We start from the raw sequence: 18,030 nt of genomic DNA, 5'->3' as shown, positions 1-18,030 counted from the left end.
CCTCCGGGGCCACGTGGCGTCCGGGTGCCGCGCTCCGCGGCAGCGCGCCATGGGAGCTCGGCTGGACGACGACCGAGAGCCCAAGTCATCTCTACAATCCCCGGCAAGTCGCGGCACCTCACACGCTCGGCCTGTTTATTCGGCACACATGGGACGCCGCGTTGCGGCGGAGAAGGGCCGGTTAAGGTTCGGGGATTCGGTTCGGCGAGGGGGGTTCGGCCGGGACCAGGGAGACATTGAATGGGCGGAATTGGGGCATAGAATTGTGGCTGCTTCGGCGGGTTCGTCCGTTGTTACGGGATCTATTGATGGGGTTGAGATTAGGGTGTTAGTGGACACGGGGGCATCGGCAACTATTATATCGGACCTCATTTATAATATTCTTCCGGTCCAATGTCGTCCGCTGCTTCCAGTGGATGTGCCATTTTACGCCGCTAATGGGGGATCGTTGGGCATTATCGGTCAGGTTAGGGCGTCCATTTGCATTGGAGATATCAAATTGTCGGGACCCGTTTTCGTTTCGTCTTCTTTGGCAGTTCCGTGTCTTTTGGGCACTGACTTTTTGGCTAAAATGCCCATTAAAATTCTTATCGATCAACGATGCATTGAACTGCCATCGGGTCGCCGGATTTCATTTTTGACGGGCCCTACTGACATTCGGACGGCGTGCGCTACGATACAAGCGGTGGCGACGCAGACAGTGCAAGTGCCCCCGGGTTCACAGATGTTGATTCCCCTCCGGTTGCGGAAACCATGGGTGAGGGAGGCTTCGGGACAGAGTATGCTTTTGGGTCCTTCTAACAAGGCTGTCGGGGGTCTTGATTTATCGGTGGCTCACACTTTGGTGCGGGCTGACAGGGATCCGTTTGTGATGGTTTTGAACGCGGGGTCGCGACCAGCTGTCATTCCGCAGGGCACCGTGCTGGCTCACGCGGCGCAGGTCCCTGGGGATGATGGGTTGGTTGCGCAGGTGGGCTCGAGCCCCGCGCGGAACGTTGAGCCAAGGGAAGACCTTGAGTGGGTCCATTCGTTATGTGCCGCCTCGGACGATTTGTCGGCGGCGCAGTTGGGTGCGCTGCGCGAGTTGCTCATTGAATTCTCTGATGTATTCAGTAAACATAAGTATGACATTGGGTGCACGGATTTGTTGCACCATCACATTGAAACGGGCGATGCGGCGCCGGTCAGGCTAAATCCCTTCCGACTGAGTCCCGTGGAGAAGGAACATGTTCAGTCGGCTGTTAACGATATGCTAGAAGCCGATATTATTTCGCCCTCCTCTAGCCCGTGGGGAGCGCCTATTGTGCTGGTTAAGAAGCAGGACGGGTCCCTGCGATTCTGCGTTGATTTCCGTCGCCTGAATAAGATCTCTGTGGCTGACGCGTATCCGCTCCCCAGGAGGGATGAGTCCCTCGATGCATTGTCTGGTGCGCAATATTTTTCGACTCTTGATTTGTTATCGGGGTTTTGGCAGTTGCCGCTCGACGAAGAGTCGAAACCTAAGACAGCATTTCGGACTCCAGGGGGGCTGTTCCAGTTTAACCGGTTACCCATGGGGCTTCACTCCTCTCCAGCGACGTTTCAGCGACTTATGGAGCTGGTTTTGTCGGGCTTGCAGTGGGATACATGCTTGATTTATATGGACGATGTCATTGTTTTCAGTAAAACGTTTGAGGAACACCTCCGGCGATTGAGAGGGGTGTTCTTGCGAATGCGATCGGCTAAGTTGAAATTTAAACCGGCCAAATGTCACCTCCTTCGTAGGTCCGTTAGATACTTGGGTCACATTGTCGATTCTTCGGGGATCTCCACCGATCCCGCGAAGACGGATTGTGTCAGTTCGTGGCCGACACCTACGTCCGTTTCCGACGTGCGTAGTTTCATCGGGTTTGCTTCTTATTATCGGCGGTTCGTTGAGCACTTCGCCACTATTGCAAAACCCTTGCACGCTCTAACGGCGAAGGGAGTGAAGTTCAAATGGGGACCGGAGGAGGAGGCCGCGTTTCGCTCCCTCCGGGACGCCTTGGTGGGTGCCCCACCCTTGTGTTATCCCGATTTTGCCAGTCCCTTTTTGCTGGACACGGATGCTAGCAACACGGGCATTGGGGGGGTGCTATCCCAAGTCGTTGGGGGTGTCGAAAGAGTTGTCGCCTACGGTAGTAGGGTGTTGTCACCGGCGGAGCAGCGCTACTGTGTCACCCGTCGCGAGCTGCTTGCCATTGTTTTTTTTGTGCAGCAGTTTAGGCCATATCTTTATGGTCGTCACTTTACAGTCCGAACGGACCACGCGGCGCTACAGTATTCATTGAGGGTCGCCCAGCCCTCGGGCCAGTTGTCGCGTTGGTTGGAAGTCCTCCAGGACTATCAGTTTACGACTACGTACCGTAAGGGGTTGCGACACACGAATGCCGATTGCTTGTCGCGGTTGTTGCCTTGTGATGAATGCGCGTGTTTGTCGGGATCGGCGCGCTGTAAACCGACGCTTGCGGGGGAGATGGGGGCACTGGCTGCGACAGCGGGCGCACCGATCGGGGATGATTCCACTGCCTCTCAGGGTCGGGACTCGCTGCTCTCGCTGTCGCTCAGCGAATGGGGCCGCCTCCAGATGGCGGACAGCTCGCTGCTAGCATTGCGCCTCAAGGTTGGGGGTCCCGAGGGGGACCAGGAGCGTACCGGCTCCTATGTACTTGAGCGGGGCGTGTTATTGAAATGGGACAGTTTGTCCCGGCGGAACGCACTCGTGGTGCCTTCCGCTGTGAGGGGGAGGGTTGTCTTGGCGGCACACGAACGCCTCTTGCACTTGGGAGTTAACAAGACGCTTGCCCTGCTTCAGCGTGACTATTACTGGCCGGGAATGGGAAGTGATGTGGTGCATATTCTGAAGGGGTGCGTTGAGTGCGCCAGGCGTAAACCACCGGCCGTGGCAGCTAATCCACCGCTGCAATCTATTCAGGTCTCGCGTACCAACGAGCTCGTTGCACTCGATATTTTGGGGCCCTTCCCAGTCACGCCGAGAGGGAATAAATATTTGTTAGTGGGGGTCGAATACTTTACCCGATGGCCTATGGCGTGGCCTCTCGCTAACCAGTCGGCAGCGGCTGTGACGGATGCCTTCGTCCAGGGCTATGTCCTGGACAAGGGGGCTCCCGAACGCCTGCTGACCGACCAAGGTAAAAAATTTTCGAGTAAATTGTTGCAAGAGGTGTGCGATCTGTTGGGTACCAAGAAGGTGCGTACCTCCCCGTACCACCCGCAGACTGACGGGATGGTGGAGAGACTCCACAAAACCTTGACTTCCATGCTGTGCCAGCAGGTGTGCGAGGCACATGTAGATTGGGACCTGCAGGTCCCGGGAGTCCTTGCCGCGTATAGAATGGCCCCCCATGCAGCTACGGGGTTTTCCCCATTCTATTTGATGTACGGTCGGGAAGCTGACCCGCCAATAGAAACGCAACTTGGCCTGTCCGCTCCACGAACTAATTCTAATTTGGCAGAACATATTAAGTTTAATATTCACAAGCTGACAGAGGCGAGGGAGGCCGCGCGGCTTAATTCGCGGGCTCGCCAAATTGCTAATGAACGGTTGCGGGCACGGAAGGTGTCCATGCACGAATGGAAACCAGGTGACAGGGCCTGGCTGCATTGCCCTCAGGCACCCTTGGCTACGTCGCCTAAATTGTTGAGACCGTGGAGGGGACCCGTGGAGGTCGTGCGCGTTGCACGGCCCCAGTGCGTTCAGATAAAGTGGGGAAAGCGCCGGTGGTACGTTCACCCCTCCCGACTGAAACCGTTCTCGCCTCCATATGGCCTCCCCTTGTGTCGTGATGGCCGGGCGTGTGACGTGACCGGCGACCCAGAGGGGGAAATGTCTCTGCCTGATCCACACGTATTTTCGCCTGATCTGCTCCCAGGTGTCTCGGAACTGACAGCTGCCGATCACCGGCGGCGGATCTCCGCGGCGGGGCCGGCCCTTTCAGGCCCGTTCCGCGCCGTCTGGAGCAGCCGGAACCGCCGGACGGTCGTCAGTGTCCCGCCCCATACGAGGGACCAGCCAGACGGACTCGCGCCAGGTCGTGCTACTTTGCATGACCTGCCTCGTGAGGAGTCGGGGCAGTTGGAGCGCCTCGTCACTGCGTGTAGTCGCAGGGACGTGGGGCGCGTTCGTTTCGAATTTGCTCGTATCGTGTTATTGTTGACTTTTCGGGTTCATTGTCAATCTGTACATAGTTATTCTTGTTGTTGTTGGTGTTGTGTTATGTTACGGGGCACACTCGGGGGGTTTCGGGGTTTTTTTTATGTTGGTTGTCGTTTTATCGTCGCGGTTGGTTGTTGTTAGCAGCCGGGCCGGCTGCGAGCTATGTGGGAGGGGGTGATGTAGTGGTGATACGCGCTGGGTGTATATGTCGGGTGCCAGCGCGTATGTACGGGTGTGTGTGTGGTGACGCGCGCTGACGGGGAGGAGCAGGCGTCAGTGCGCGGGTGGGGGTAGTGCTGCTGATTGGCTGTGTGCCGGTGACGCGCCCAGAGGGAGTGATCGGGTAGCAGCGCGGTGTGATTGGTCGGGGAGTGGAAACACGCGCTGAGCGGAACCGGATCGTAGGGATAGCGCGTGGGGATTGGGTAACTGAGGAGCGGTGCCGACGTTGAGGTCCGCATCCGCTCCGTCTCCCGGTAAGAAGGGGTATATAAGGTGATGCACAGAGGAGCAGGGGGGGAAGTGGAACCATCTAAGAATGAAGACGAAGGTGCAGAGATAGAGCCCGGAGAGGAGAGTAATGGAGAGTAGAGGAGAGTAAGGTATAAGTGTGTAGCCAGCGAGAGAGAACGGTCTACACGAGCTGAGTAATGTATAGTGTGTAGCCAGCGAGAGAGAACGGTCTACACGAGCTGAGTAATGTATAGTGTGTAGCCAGCGAGAGAGAACGGTCTACACGAGCTGAGTAATGTATAGTGTGTAGCCAGCGAGAGAGAACGGTCTACACGAGCCGAGTATGCATACGGTGTAGCCAGCGAGAGAGGAAGGTCTACACGAGCCGAGTATGCATATGGTGTAGCCAGAGAGAGAGATGCAAAGTCTACACGAGGCGAGTGGAGAGTGTAGCAGAGGCGCAGAGTCTACACGAGGCGAGAGAGGAGTGTAGCCGAGGCGCGGAGTCTACACGAGGCACAGAGAGCCGGCAGCACAGAATCCAGAGTCAAGAGAAGCGCATTGTGAAGAAGAGAGGCCACGCGTTGTATTGTTACGAGTCAAGATTTAATAAAAGAAGTGTGTTCCCGTCAAGGAGTTTCCTGCCGTCATTTTCCAATACTTCACATGTAAGGACCACGTCGTGGGTAAGGCACTAAATAATCATTGTACACCTTCACCAAGCCACACTTAACCAGCGTGGTGAAGTATGGTCAAATAACTCCCACGACACCTACGGTGTGCATGTCATGTACACGCCAAAAGCACAGGACTCTGTGTAGCACACACACAGCATTCTGTAGGGTATAGCTTACACAGGGTATGAATATGCTACATTGGTGTGTTATCTATAGTCAAATACAGGACTCTATATTTATATAAACAAACGGTGCACATAAAGGTTTAAAGGTGAATTGTTATCACTCCGGAGAGTAAATGTATTGCGTGTGTTTCTGTCATACGTGGCTTTTCAGCAGCAAGCTATTGTATATGTGCGTTACTTACACAAAAGATGTAAATAGAGTCCCAGGAAACGTTGCTCAATTCTGTACGTTTGTAATGCTAATGATCGTACAGGCACATGGTTCAGCATTAAGGCAATGGAGCACAGTTTTATGACATTATAAACAGTACTTTATCAGTCTCATCGTGCCACATAGAGGCTTATTTTGGAACACATTTAAATTCAATGAATTTTGCAAAAGCTACAGCTATGCATAGCGTAAGCACGTGGTTTTCCTGTGTGCGGTTTTGTGGGGATATCCATATATAAATGTGAATCAACATGATACGAAATCACGTGTAGTTTCTTGGCCCTATGGGCTAAGGAATAACATTGATCAATATTCGCTCACCAGCAATGGGCTCAGTAAATGTCCCTGGTGAATAATACACAACAGTGTTGTTGTCCTGTGCTTTTGTATTGCAAAGGATTACAGCAATTGGGATGGCCATTTGTTCATCTTGATTGCCATGCATTGGCCGTGTGATGGAGTTGAGAGTTGTGCATCTGCAAGTTCAATCCCTCACTGGTAGAGTATCTTAACCCCTGTCCACTCAGACTGTAGGCTAGTTTCAATACAACCAGAGTATTTGTGTATAATGTGGTTTATATTGCGATGGTCTCCATCAACCCGCATCGACCAGCATGGTGAAGTATGGTCAACTAACCACCATGACCCACCCGCACGGAGAGGGGAGGCCCTCATCCAGCAGTGGATTAACAAATGGGCTGTAAATGCACATGTATATGCACTTGCAGCCAATAAAGACACCACAGGTGTGCGTCTAACGAGGCGAGGTCTGCGGTTACACAGATAATAATTCCACACGATTGGAATATACGAACAGTTCGCTAATCAGTGCAGCACATATGGTGCTTTTTAAAATTACTCTAGGTTCGGTATTTAAAGTCCCACATGGGAAATGTGCTTATGTATAGCTAATTTATTCTTGACAAAGTGTGTATGTTAATGTGTGTACATTCAATTGTGCATGTTCAACACTATTTTTCAAGTACCATACAGTTGTATTTACAAAAACTACGACTGTTTTTGCATGTATATAGGATGATTCACATCTCACCTGGTTTTCAATGCAGTGTATGAGTGTTGTGCATGTGCAACACACGTGTAGCGTCTCAAAGCTTCTGCATTTGTTGCAACATGTTCTGTTTCTTGCAAGTGTAATGTACATGTCGCCGAACAGGCTTTACTGGTAGCACAAGTCTCATTATTATTATGTGTGTGTAATTCATGCGCCACAATTAACGGTCGTGCATGTGTAATTGGATATTTATTCGAGTTATGTTGCATGTGTAGTGCAGAGTTTAGCTTGCCGTGTACTACAGTACATGCATTGTTTTTATTTTGCCTTGCAATCCACATGCCGCATATTATAGGATGTCCATGCCATGCATTACAAATTTGTTTTTTGTGTGTGTAAAACCCATGTCACATGTTGTAGGATTTCCATGCAATGCATAGCAGATTTTTTTTGTGTTTGTAAAACCCATGTCACATGTTGTAGGATTTACACACAGTGCATTGTTATTTTTCACGAGTAACGCACATGCCACGTCCTATATGATTTCTATGCAGTGCATAATGTTTATGATGCAAACGTATTTCCCATGTCACATCTTACAGGATTCCCATCCAGTGCATTCTTGTTATCTTGTGCGTTCAGTGCATTTGACACCTTTTCATATTTCCACGCAGCGCATTACACAGTATCGTCATTTGGCAATGTGTATTACGCATGCCATCCCTAGTAGGGCTCTGTGCTCCGGTCCATCCTCCAGCTGCTGGGCTTGGGAGGACATGGTCAGGTCGCCATGGTTTCTGGTGGCTGCTGTGAGCTCCCTCCGTGAACAAAATACCATACAAGGGGGTGATTGATTTTTTCCCAATAAGCACATGCACACATGGGCTAATGCACAAAAATAGGTGCATGTGTACATGCTCGTACGATTGCATATTCGCCTATATGCTGTGTGAGATACATTGCAGATGCTGCAAGCCTGTTTGCATACATCCACCACTTGCTTTGTTAATAATTAGAGTGTCTGGTATTTATGTAAGTAAATGAATACACAGAGGGGTGCAAACACAGGTACACATTAATTGCATGAGTGTAATTTAGGCAGTGCATAGCCAGTGCTCATATTTTTAATAAACAGTAATGTAGGGAGGTAGTAGTGGTGGTGCAGAAGTTTGCGCTATAAACCCGGTGTCCTGAGTTTGATTCCTGGCTATGGCTGATATCAATGACGTGTGATATCTGAATTGGGATTGGCTCCTCACTTAACGATTCCGAACTCACCAATGTGAAGTATGACTTAACAACCCCACATCTGATATGGCATGGGAAAGCCTTCATCCAGCAGTGGAGTTTAAAAGGACCGTCGTCTAAACTGCTGTAATGTAATGTATGTGACCTATGTTACTTCAATTATATTAAAGTGCTTTCATTGTATTAATGGCATATGTGTCAGATACGTAACTACATATGTGCACATCGTCATCATCATCAGGCAAGGTCTATCCACTGCTGAATGAAAGCCTGTCAATGCTGATGCTATCTGCCCGGTCCCTTATTGCCACAATCCATGTTTCGCCCGCACATAAGCAGCTATCATCACCAAATTTCCACGGTGGTCTATCCCCTTGGGCTGCAATTCAGTCACCAGTCTCGTCTATCAATCGTCATCCCTTCGAGCGCTGTTGTATCCAGCCCACGTGCGCATCATATTGACTGTTGAAGAATGTGCACTTTGGCAGGACACCACACTATTTAAGCTTTTGTTAACCAGGTAAAGCCCACTGACCTATATAGTTATCTTGCAGAAGCGACCTGGCCACAAATGATAGCTCAACGAAGTGGCTTATCACGTGGAAATTTATAGCACAAAATATTGTAAGCGCATGTTTTTAAATGCGGTGTAGGGGTGGGGAACCATAGGACACGGAGATAAATCTACGCGACCACGGGAAGAACATGCAAACCCCAAATATACAAGCCTCAGGGTTGGGATCGAACCCACAACCTTTTGCGAGGGAGTTAACATTTCGCCACCGTGGCGTCCATCAACACTTCCAAGCTCGGTGTTGTGTCCTGCCCAAGTGCACATTCTTAAACCGTCAATGTGATGACTAATTGGCACTTGTTCCTCTTACTGTCTGTGCATGCTTTTTGCAATTTCAGACTTCCATTTTCTTCATTAATGACCATCTGATCCATATGTGGTAGCAAGTATTCTATGATGTATGGATAAGTGTTACGAATTAAAACTCTTTTCATCAGAAACCTTGGTATGTTAAGTACACATCAAATTTAGTTTTCAAAAATACTGCAACCTGCTCTCATTTGCCTCTTATTGCAAAAATGTTATTAGTGTCTTTCCAAAAATTGTATTTCTTTGATGCGTGAACTTGTCCAATTATTTTATTTCCTCATGTTTACATTTGGCCTGACTCATTTCCTGTACAGTAGTACATTTATATTCGTTCTCACAATGTCACCAAATCTGACGTGGTTAATACAGTACTAGTTCATCTTCTTGGTTTTTTCGGTAAAGTCACGTAGAAGGGAAGTAATAAAATAATAAAAATAAAACATAATAAAATGAAACAATTATCACGACGTTTCGGCCACAACGCAAGCAGCCGTCCTCAGGCGAAGAATGAGACACTTCAATTTCTTCTTCTCATTCTTCGCCTGAGGACGGCTGCATGCGTTGTGGCCGAAACGTCGTGAGAATTGTTTCATTTTATTATGTTTTATTTTTATTATTTTATTACTTCCCTTCTACGTGACTTTACCGAAAAAACCAAGAAGATGAATCCCTGCAGTCACGAAAGCTTTAAATCGAAACAGTACTAGTTGTTTTGGGTTTACTCTCCAACACACGGTTGTGCTGAAGTAGTGTACATGCAAAGTGTTTTTTTCCATTATCGTAATTTTCATCCAGTTTTGTCTGCAATAATTTATCTTTCTGTACAACTGTTTCCTTCCCATGAATATCTCCGTTTATTCGGCACACACATTGTACGCGTCTTTTATTTACTAATATTTAACTTGGGCCGAACTTTAAAGCCTTCTTTGTATAGTTTATAATCATTTCCTTTAAATTCCATTTGTTCTTTGTCGTGAATGTCGTGAGAAAACTTAAACATAGTTTCTCCACCTATGCTTATGCCTTCATTTCTCCAATCCAATTTAATACTGCTGGGAATCACTTTGGCAAAACAAATATTGAAAAAACTATTTACAAGGAGCAACAAATGCAGAAACTAAACAAATAAACCAAATACCAATCGGAATGCCAGTTGGGCATGGAGGCACTTCTACACTGACATGAAATGAATTCATAAAATACAAATCAAATAAAGGGTCACGCAGGGAGATTTGCACTCGCCAAGGCTAATAACAGCGACATCAAAATACATTTCCCGTAAATAGGATTGGAAAAATGAGGGCATAAACACGAAGATAGGGGCCGTCCATAAATGACGTCACGCACCTAGGGGGGGGGTCAGACATTTGTGACGATGTGTGACGAGGGGGGGGGGTTTGAGAAATGTGACGTCACATCAAAATTCGCAACTTTAAATAAATATAGACAACACGTTCTACTTAATTAAATATACTTTTTAATAAATGTTTTCTCCTACAACATCAGAGTGCAGCGCCACATTAAATACGCACTACAATGACAATAGTTTAAAGCGATTTGAAGCATTTTTTTTTTTGGGGGGGAGGCAGAGCTTTGTGACGTCATATTTGAGGGGGGGGTCTGACTTTTTGTGACGCCGTGTAACGAGGGGGGGGTCAAAAATCGTCCAAAATCGCGTGACGTCATTTATGGAGTGCCCTATAGTAAATTTAACACGTAGGCTTTGCGTAAGGTTTGTGACATTAACAAAAGGTGCCAATTAGCCATTGAACACATTGGTGTGATGGTGAGAAAACCCACAACATTTACAATTTTAAATGACACTTTTTTATCTTTAACGACACATTTATATGTACACGATATAACCCAAAAACCTTTATTATGAATAATATTGGTCGCGAAAGCGTACGTACGTGTTAAATGGATTATGAGATCATGAGGGGTAGTGACAATTTGGGGAGAATTTCATGACAATGAGATAATTTTTATAAATAGTTTTGATAATTATTACGTAGAAATTTTAAGACGGTCTATGTATCAGATGTAATTAAGAATGTACACATATAGTCCATGTACTGTGCAATGTATGTATACTTACACATTTTAACACATAATCTGTAATGGGTAATCTGTAACGGTTATAGGTGAAGAAAATATGTTCACGTGAATTTGTTGCTTACTTTATATTCTGGAAAAAAAAATAACCTTGCTCAAAACGTGTGCGTGTGTACATTCTTATTAACGTACATGTTTTACTGTGCGTCCACTTCCCGTCATTGTGTATATAAATATATACTATTCATTACTTCTTTATTTCATGCAGATTTTAGGCCATTCGTTAAATAGTCGGTTATTTGCAGAAGCAGTCTGCATTGATTCATGTTTATGGACAGCACATGGCCCTAAGGAAAAATGGGGTTAGATGACTGCTTGTCTTTCCTTTACTCACATCCACAGCGTGCCCAAATCTCTTGTGGATGCTTCATTACAACACATTTACACAGACATGGGTAGAGAGCTGCCGTCTAATCATGGATACCTGTTGCTGCTGTTGCCTACAACACTGTTCCACAATTTATTTCATTGCACTTTTTACACCTGGACCATGCTACAAGTTCACTGGGGGTCATATGAATCATGCCGCAAGGCGGGTTGGTATTTGGATGGGGCAGCGACCCTTTATCCTGGGAACTGAAGGTTAATTCTGAGGCATGACTTCAATTCTGTGTCCTTTATTTAACCAGGTGAAAGCCCATTAACACTTACAGTTGTTTCTTTTTTTTCAAGCATCACCCAGCCATTTGTAATAATTTTGGGAATTTTTACTATTTCACTGTATTGGTTGTTTTGTACAATTACATTCGATTCAAAACGTGGGATTTGGGACCAAATCAAAGTGTTCAATGCTTGCGAATGATGGCGTAACAGGCAGCGGGTGAGCTATCGAGTGTGCAGGCGGTCCAACTGCACTGGGCCGGAGAGACCCAGATGCCAGGCTACGAAAAAGGGTCAAACATTAGACGGGTCCCCGTTTTATTCCTTGCACCAGGGCCGTTGCCAACCACACTCTGTGCCACTGAGATCTTTATTGTGCGCTTTACAGCCAACAGCATGTTTCAGCATTTCTTTCTAAAAATCACCAGGCAGCTGTTTGAAATTGACTTGCCGGCAAGTGTAACGACAGCTAGCCCATCCAGCCTTCGATAGTGATGTGACAAACACTGAAGCAACTCTGTCCTGATGAGGAATCGCTGGGAACGGGGGCGAGAGACGTGATGACATTCGCTGCTCAATAGAAATCTCAGCCTCGGCTCCACAGTGATGAATAGAAATCCGCGACATGAATCGATTGGCCTCAGCATGAACACCAACACTGCAATCGATTAGTAGATCCAGCGTGTTGGCGTATTGTCAAACGTAAAATCTGCAACTTTATAATTAGCTGGCTTAGTGAAATATTCAGCTGTAATTGACTTTACTGCCCATTAGGAGTCTTTGATGTTCATTGATTGCTCAGCGTTCATCTGTGTCTTACGTGCAATGTCCTTTAGATATCTACAGTGGATGTGTTGGTCAGTAGGCGGAAAAAGGACAGGACATGAATGTGCAGTAATTGGACATGTCATGGAATGTTCTTTCAACTTGAGTGGGTCAGCTTCTTCCTTCATGTCAAGAAACTTTTCCAACTACATTCGACTATGTTGGTTGGTTAGAATATTACTTTGTGTTAAAAATAGCACCATATGCAGTTTCCTACATTCTAAACGGCGTTTGTCTTTCATTATATACGCAAAGTAAAGTATAACTTATGTTCAAATTAGCTAAGCATTAGATGAGTATGAATTGAGGCAGCATGCTTGTAACCATAAAAGGTGTATAATAATTGAAGGCGTTGTACCATAATTGCCAACTTCTTCAACATCACAGTACTTTACAAGTTACCACATGCACAATACAGTCCAGTATTTAAACATTCTAAACCTGTATTGGCAGCAACTGAAGTCGGCATCCGTCAATGTTCTATTTGACGTCGAGCAGATTAACAAGAGGCGTGTCTCGACTACCGTTGCCTATCCCTAGGTTCACGGCTGGCACTTGTAAGAGCACACACGTTATTTTACATACACTCCTCTCGGTTCAGTATTTGTCTGAAATGCATAACCTTCAATTGAAAACACCCATCGCATTTTGTACTAACACTGGCCTTCAAAGAATATGTATATTGGATTGATTCTTTGTTTTAGCCAAGGCTAATTGCACACGAATAGAGCCCAGAGAGATATATAATTATAGTTAGAGACTCCACTTTACACCGTGGGGCCTTTTCATTGAAAATTGTATTAAAGTAAATCCTTGTTTTATTGAAATGGTAATGGACCCAGGATTACATTGCTAAGTGCTCACGAGAACTAATCTTCCCACAATGCAATGTGCCAGCAAGAAAACAACATCATTCTGTTCAGACCCCATGGTGTAAAATGCAGTTTCCAACTCTTATTATCTACATCATTGGACCTCCTTTGCCAGTACCAAAATATAATAATAGGGTTTTCCCCTTTTTTCTGGCAACAAAACTGAAACCTTTTTACAAGGATTCATGTCTGCATTAACCACAATACCTGCAGTCAAATGCAAACAAAAAACACACGATGATAATATATGCATTGTCCTTGAAACTGATTGGTCCACACCAAGGGACGGCTTTCTTTTGAGCCTCGACCCAATTGGTGCTCGACCAGAGGACGTCAAAAGGCGTCCAGCTCAAAGACAATGCTGCACTATCAAAGTAATGAGGGCTCGGGGTGAGCATCTACATACATCATTGGACCTCCTTTGCCAGTACCAAAATATAATAATAGGGTTTTTCCCCCTTTTTTTCTGGCAACAAAACTGAAACCTTTTTACAAGGATTCATGTCTGCATTAACCACAATACCTGCAGTCAAATGCAAACAAAAAACACTGTAGGTATTGTGGTTAATGCAGACATGAATCCTTGTAAAAAGGTTTCAGTTTTGTTGGCAGAAAAAAGGGGAAAAACCCTATTATTATTATCCTTGCCCAAAACTTCGCCTATTTGTGTTGAGTTGTTGTTCTTGCTAATTGTGCTCGTGCATCACTGCCACCATGGTATCACCAAACACTTTGACCTTTCATCGGATCGATTCACTTGCGGATATGCGCAGTTGGCCCATTTATATCAGCTCCCCCTGCGCCGTTGGCTCTCTGTGCACTTTTCTTCAAGTATGTGATGCAGATAAAAAAACAAGCGGTGATTAACAGAAGCCAGGGAGATGCTCCTTGTCCCTCCGCTGCTGCATGGGCATGCAACACACCGTGGTTTTTAATGCCAGAGATTGTTGGCGTTTTCCCCACGCTGTATGGGCTCAGACAAATTCGGGCACATTTGCCAAAGCACGATTGGATTGCAAATTACCATACTACCGCAATGGCGGTGCTGATTTATAAAAAAACAAAATTTGTGCTCAATTGATTTTCTTGGCCTGGGGTTGTTTATTTACTGTGTTGATGAATGATGACTTTAGTATAAGATTATTCGTACAAGGCTGTGGATTTTCCCCAACACCATCTTAATCACTGCTTTTTGCCTGTGAGCTGCAGACCTCTTGCATTACATTTCTAAGTATACCAGGTTTATCTTCTTGGTTCTTTCGGTAAAGTCACGTAGAAGGGAAGTAATAAAATAATAAAAATAAAACAATAAAATAATATTATAAAATAATAATAAAATAAAATAAATGTATTATTTTATTACTTCCTTTCTACTTGACTTTACCGAAAGAACCAAGAAGATGAATCCTTGCAGTCACGAAAGCTTTAAATCTAACTATACTAGGTTTGTTTTCTCTTCCATTTATACCTGATGATGATTGCTTGTGTTGCAATCGAAACGTCGTATGCTATTATTTAATTTGTTATTTTCTCTTTATACGTGACTTTACCGAAAGGACCTCTCTCAACTGGCGGCAACAAAGAGTCACTTCGTGTCACGATTTTATTTAAGAATCGATTATAAAATGTTCTCTCTCAATATTGTGGTCAATGTAGCGATCACCAGTGACTGCAGGGGCACATGAACCAATCTATGATACACAACACAGGGTATGACGTAACTTATCCAGTGGCGGCTCCTGCAAAATCTCTCAGGGGGGGCAAATGTCTGGATGATTGATAAGGATAAGGTCCACCCATGCAATGGATAAATTAACAGCTTAAGCATGTAAAGGCAACTTCACTTCTTTAATATTAATGAAAAATAAAGTGACTCTTACAATACATCTTGTTTGTTTCTATCTCACTATTATTACAATCCACTCAGTTTCTTTTATTAAAGATTCCACTAGGTGGCGACAAATAATATTGTTGACTGAAACGTGCTTACGTATGATGACGTAAGCACGTTAGTGCGAGCCCTCCCGGAAGCCATAGAGAATGCATTGCAGCGCCCGCTGTTCGAAAAAAAACATCTTTGAATGTAAGTCTATGGGGCCACTCGGGGCGATTCTCAGCCGGAGTGAAATCGCCCAAAAAGAGGCGGTACTCCACAGAACGTAGCATGACGCTGATTGGACTATATCCAGAGGCACAGTAACGGCTGAGATTGGTGGTGCGTCGCCCAATCGCCCTAATGAAGAAACCGCCCCTGTCTGACTCGCTGCAGACAGAGGTTTAGGAGGATATGAGAATAAGTCGGTTTTGTGAACCTTTATGGAAATTACTTCTACTATGTAACATATATAATCTGCACTGGGTAGTTAATTATTCAAGGCTAGATATGTGGTGCTGGGATATGGACTATTTACTCGATACGAAAGAAAAACATTGATGAATGCACGTGCAATTTGACGTGTGCATCGTGTTAGAATTAATATGAAGCCGTCCGTCATTACCCCTCTACTCCTGACGTCCACCTTTTGTCATTTACCAAGAATCTCCGTTCAAATGTAATTAGGGGCCAAGATACACCTCACAATACATGAGACTGGGAGGAATTAGAAACCTATATCTATATGTTTCTGGTTCTGTGCTTTATCTCTCTCTCAAATTTAGCATTCTCAGGAAGAATGTAATCAACCAGGGAGGATTATGACTGTTATGTTATCCGACTCTCTGTTGTATTACATTACATTTCTAAGTATACTAGATTTGTGTTTCTATTTCATTTATACCTGATGATGATTGCTTGTGTTGCAATCGAAACGTCGTATGCTAGTATTTAACTTATTATTTTATCTTTATACGTGACTTTACCGAAAGAACCAAAGAGTAATTTCTGCAGTCACGAAAGCTCCAAATTAAGATTAGAAACCCTGTTAATTCTGCTTCTACCCAGGACTGTCAGCCATTGAGGTGAAACTTGATTGCTCCAGTTCTGGGCCCTCATGTCTCTGTGTACACTCTTGAATGGTGACAGGGGCAATGGGGGGAGGGCTTGGCTCTACAGAGGTGTCCTGCAACATTGGCTGCATGCGTTGGTTACATTTTCCGTTGTGATAGGGAATGTCTGCGCACAGAAATAGAGAAAACCGGTCACACAAGAGCGAGAGAGTCATGCGCAATAGAGATCAAAACAGGGATAACGTGGAAGTGTTTGCAGATAAGCACTCGCGCCACTGTTCTGGTATCTTATCTCTCTTACTGCCTAAGATGTGTCATGAATGGAACAAATAACTGCTGGGTCTGTCTCAATCAGAGCAGTTACTTTATTGGGAGTCACTTTATGTTCATGATTTGACATTGTGAATTTACTCAATGCACTTTTATCTCATGGCACTGTCAAGAGGCAGTTAAATCCAACGATAATAATGATGGTGAATTATCCAATAATTTAGCAATTAATAGTGACTTTGCTGAGACCGTCAAACTCATTGCACTGCACATGACATCACTCGGGGTCTGGCTTAGTGCATTTAGTAGGCATGGATGTCAAAACCCTGAGTCAAAAGGAACGTCATATTTTTTAGTTCTAAATTTCTCTAGAACTGCTTTTTGTGTTTAGTTTGTTGTCCTTCCACTGCACCTCCGATTCGGACGGTTGTCAACGTACGTTGCAAAATGTTATCGATTAAGGGTCCCGATTTAGCTGAATAATCATGCGTTTTTGTCTTGTTTTTGTCATCTTGTTCGCATTAGTGATGCTTCCTTTCTCTTTTGCAAAAATGTTTCTTACTCCATAAGCCTAAATTGGCTGTCACACACACACACTATTTGATGTATTGTGAGTGCAAATAATCGATTTATATTTACGATTCGATGTATCAATGTATGCCTTTGAGTAAAGTTTCCATATTTCTGTGAGATTCAACTGGGACACTTTGGTGAGCCGCCAGGCCCCGCTCCATGAGCCCCACACAATTTTCAAAAGCCACTCCCACTTAACTATTATGCCCGGCAAACACAGCGAGTGAGTAACCTCACTCCTTCAAATGTCAGCCCTGGCTATTCCACTGCAACTACACCCACTACTCGCCCCCCCCCCCAAACTCTTGCCCATAAGTCAAGCACGAGGCCAGAACGTTTTGAACTGGGGCAAAAAAAACCCATTTTCACCAAAAGGTTCATGGGGACACGGTGACAGTACTTGTGAAACCAGGACTGCTCGAACACGTGGTAGCTTCGTCTATGAACCCCCTACCCTGTTCCGGAAATGTGACCTCTCTGCCCTTTTCATCTTCTTGGTTCTTTCGGTAAAGTCACGTAGAAGGGAAATAATAAAATAATAAAAATAAAACATAATAAAATACAATTCTCACCATTGTATTTTATTTATGTTTTTTTATTACGTTTTATTTTTATTCTTTTAGTATTTCCCTCCTACGTGACTTCACCGAAAGAACCAAGAAGATTAATCCCTGCAGTCACGAAAGCTTTAAATCGAAAAATCTCCGCCCTTTCTTTGCCAGGTTTGCTTCCGTGGTGGTCCAGGGTGAGCGAGGAGATGGCGCACACTGTGGGACCCGTGCCGGGAGTGCCAGGGGTACAGGGAGCCCAGCAATGCGTCACCAAGGTGGAGATATCGGTGTCTTGCACCAACCTCCTCGACAAAGACATCACCTCCAAGTCGGATCCGCTCTGCGTGCTTTACATGGAGTGTGGCCCAGGAAACTGGATGGAGGTACTGCTTCGGTCATGGCGCTGTTTCAGAA

General features: G+C 45.4%; 1 protein-coding gene across 2 annotated transcripts in view; it reads left to right on the top strand.

Annotated features, from left to right (window-relative positions):
• The window catches only part of LOC144727634 (copine-3-like), a 49,819-nt gene that overhangs the window by 5,479 nt on the left and 26,310 nt on the right, over positions 1-18,030 (top strand). For both annotated transcript variants that reach the window (XM_078606595.1, XM_078606594.1), the window contains exon 2: positions 17,788-17,999. In XM_078606595.1, the coding sequence (XP_078462721.1) occupies positions 17,823-17,999 (177 nt within the window). In that variant the 5' untranslated portion in view covers positions 17,788-17,822. The remainder of the gene's footprint in view (positions 1-17,787; positions 18,000-18,030) is intronic.

This window comes from Lampetra planeri, chromosome 26, assembly GCF_965212315.1.
Source record: "Lampetra planeri chromosome 26, kcLamPlan1.2.h2, whole genome shotgun sequence".
Classification (NCBI taxonomy): Eukaryota; Metazoa; Chordata; class Hyperoartia; order Petromyzontiformes; family Petromyzontidae; genus Lampetra; species Lampetra planeri.
The sequence above is the reverse complement of the archived record's forward strand: the minus strand, read 5'-3'. Positions and strand labels throughout refer to the sequence as shown.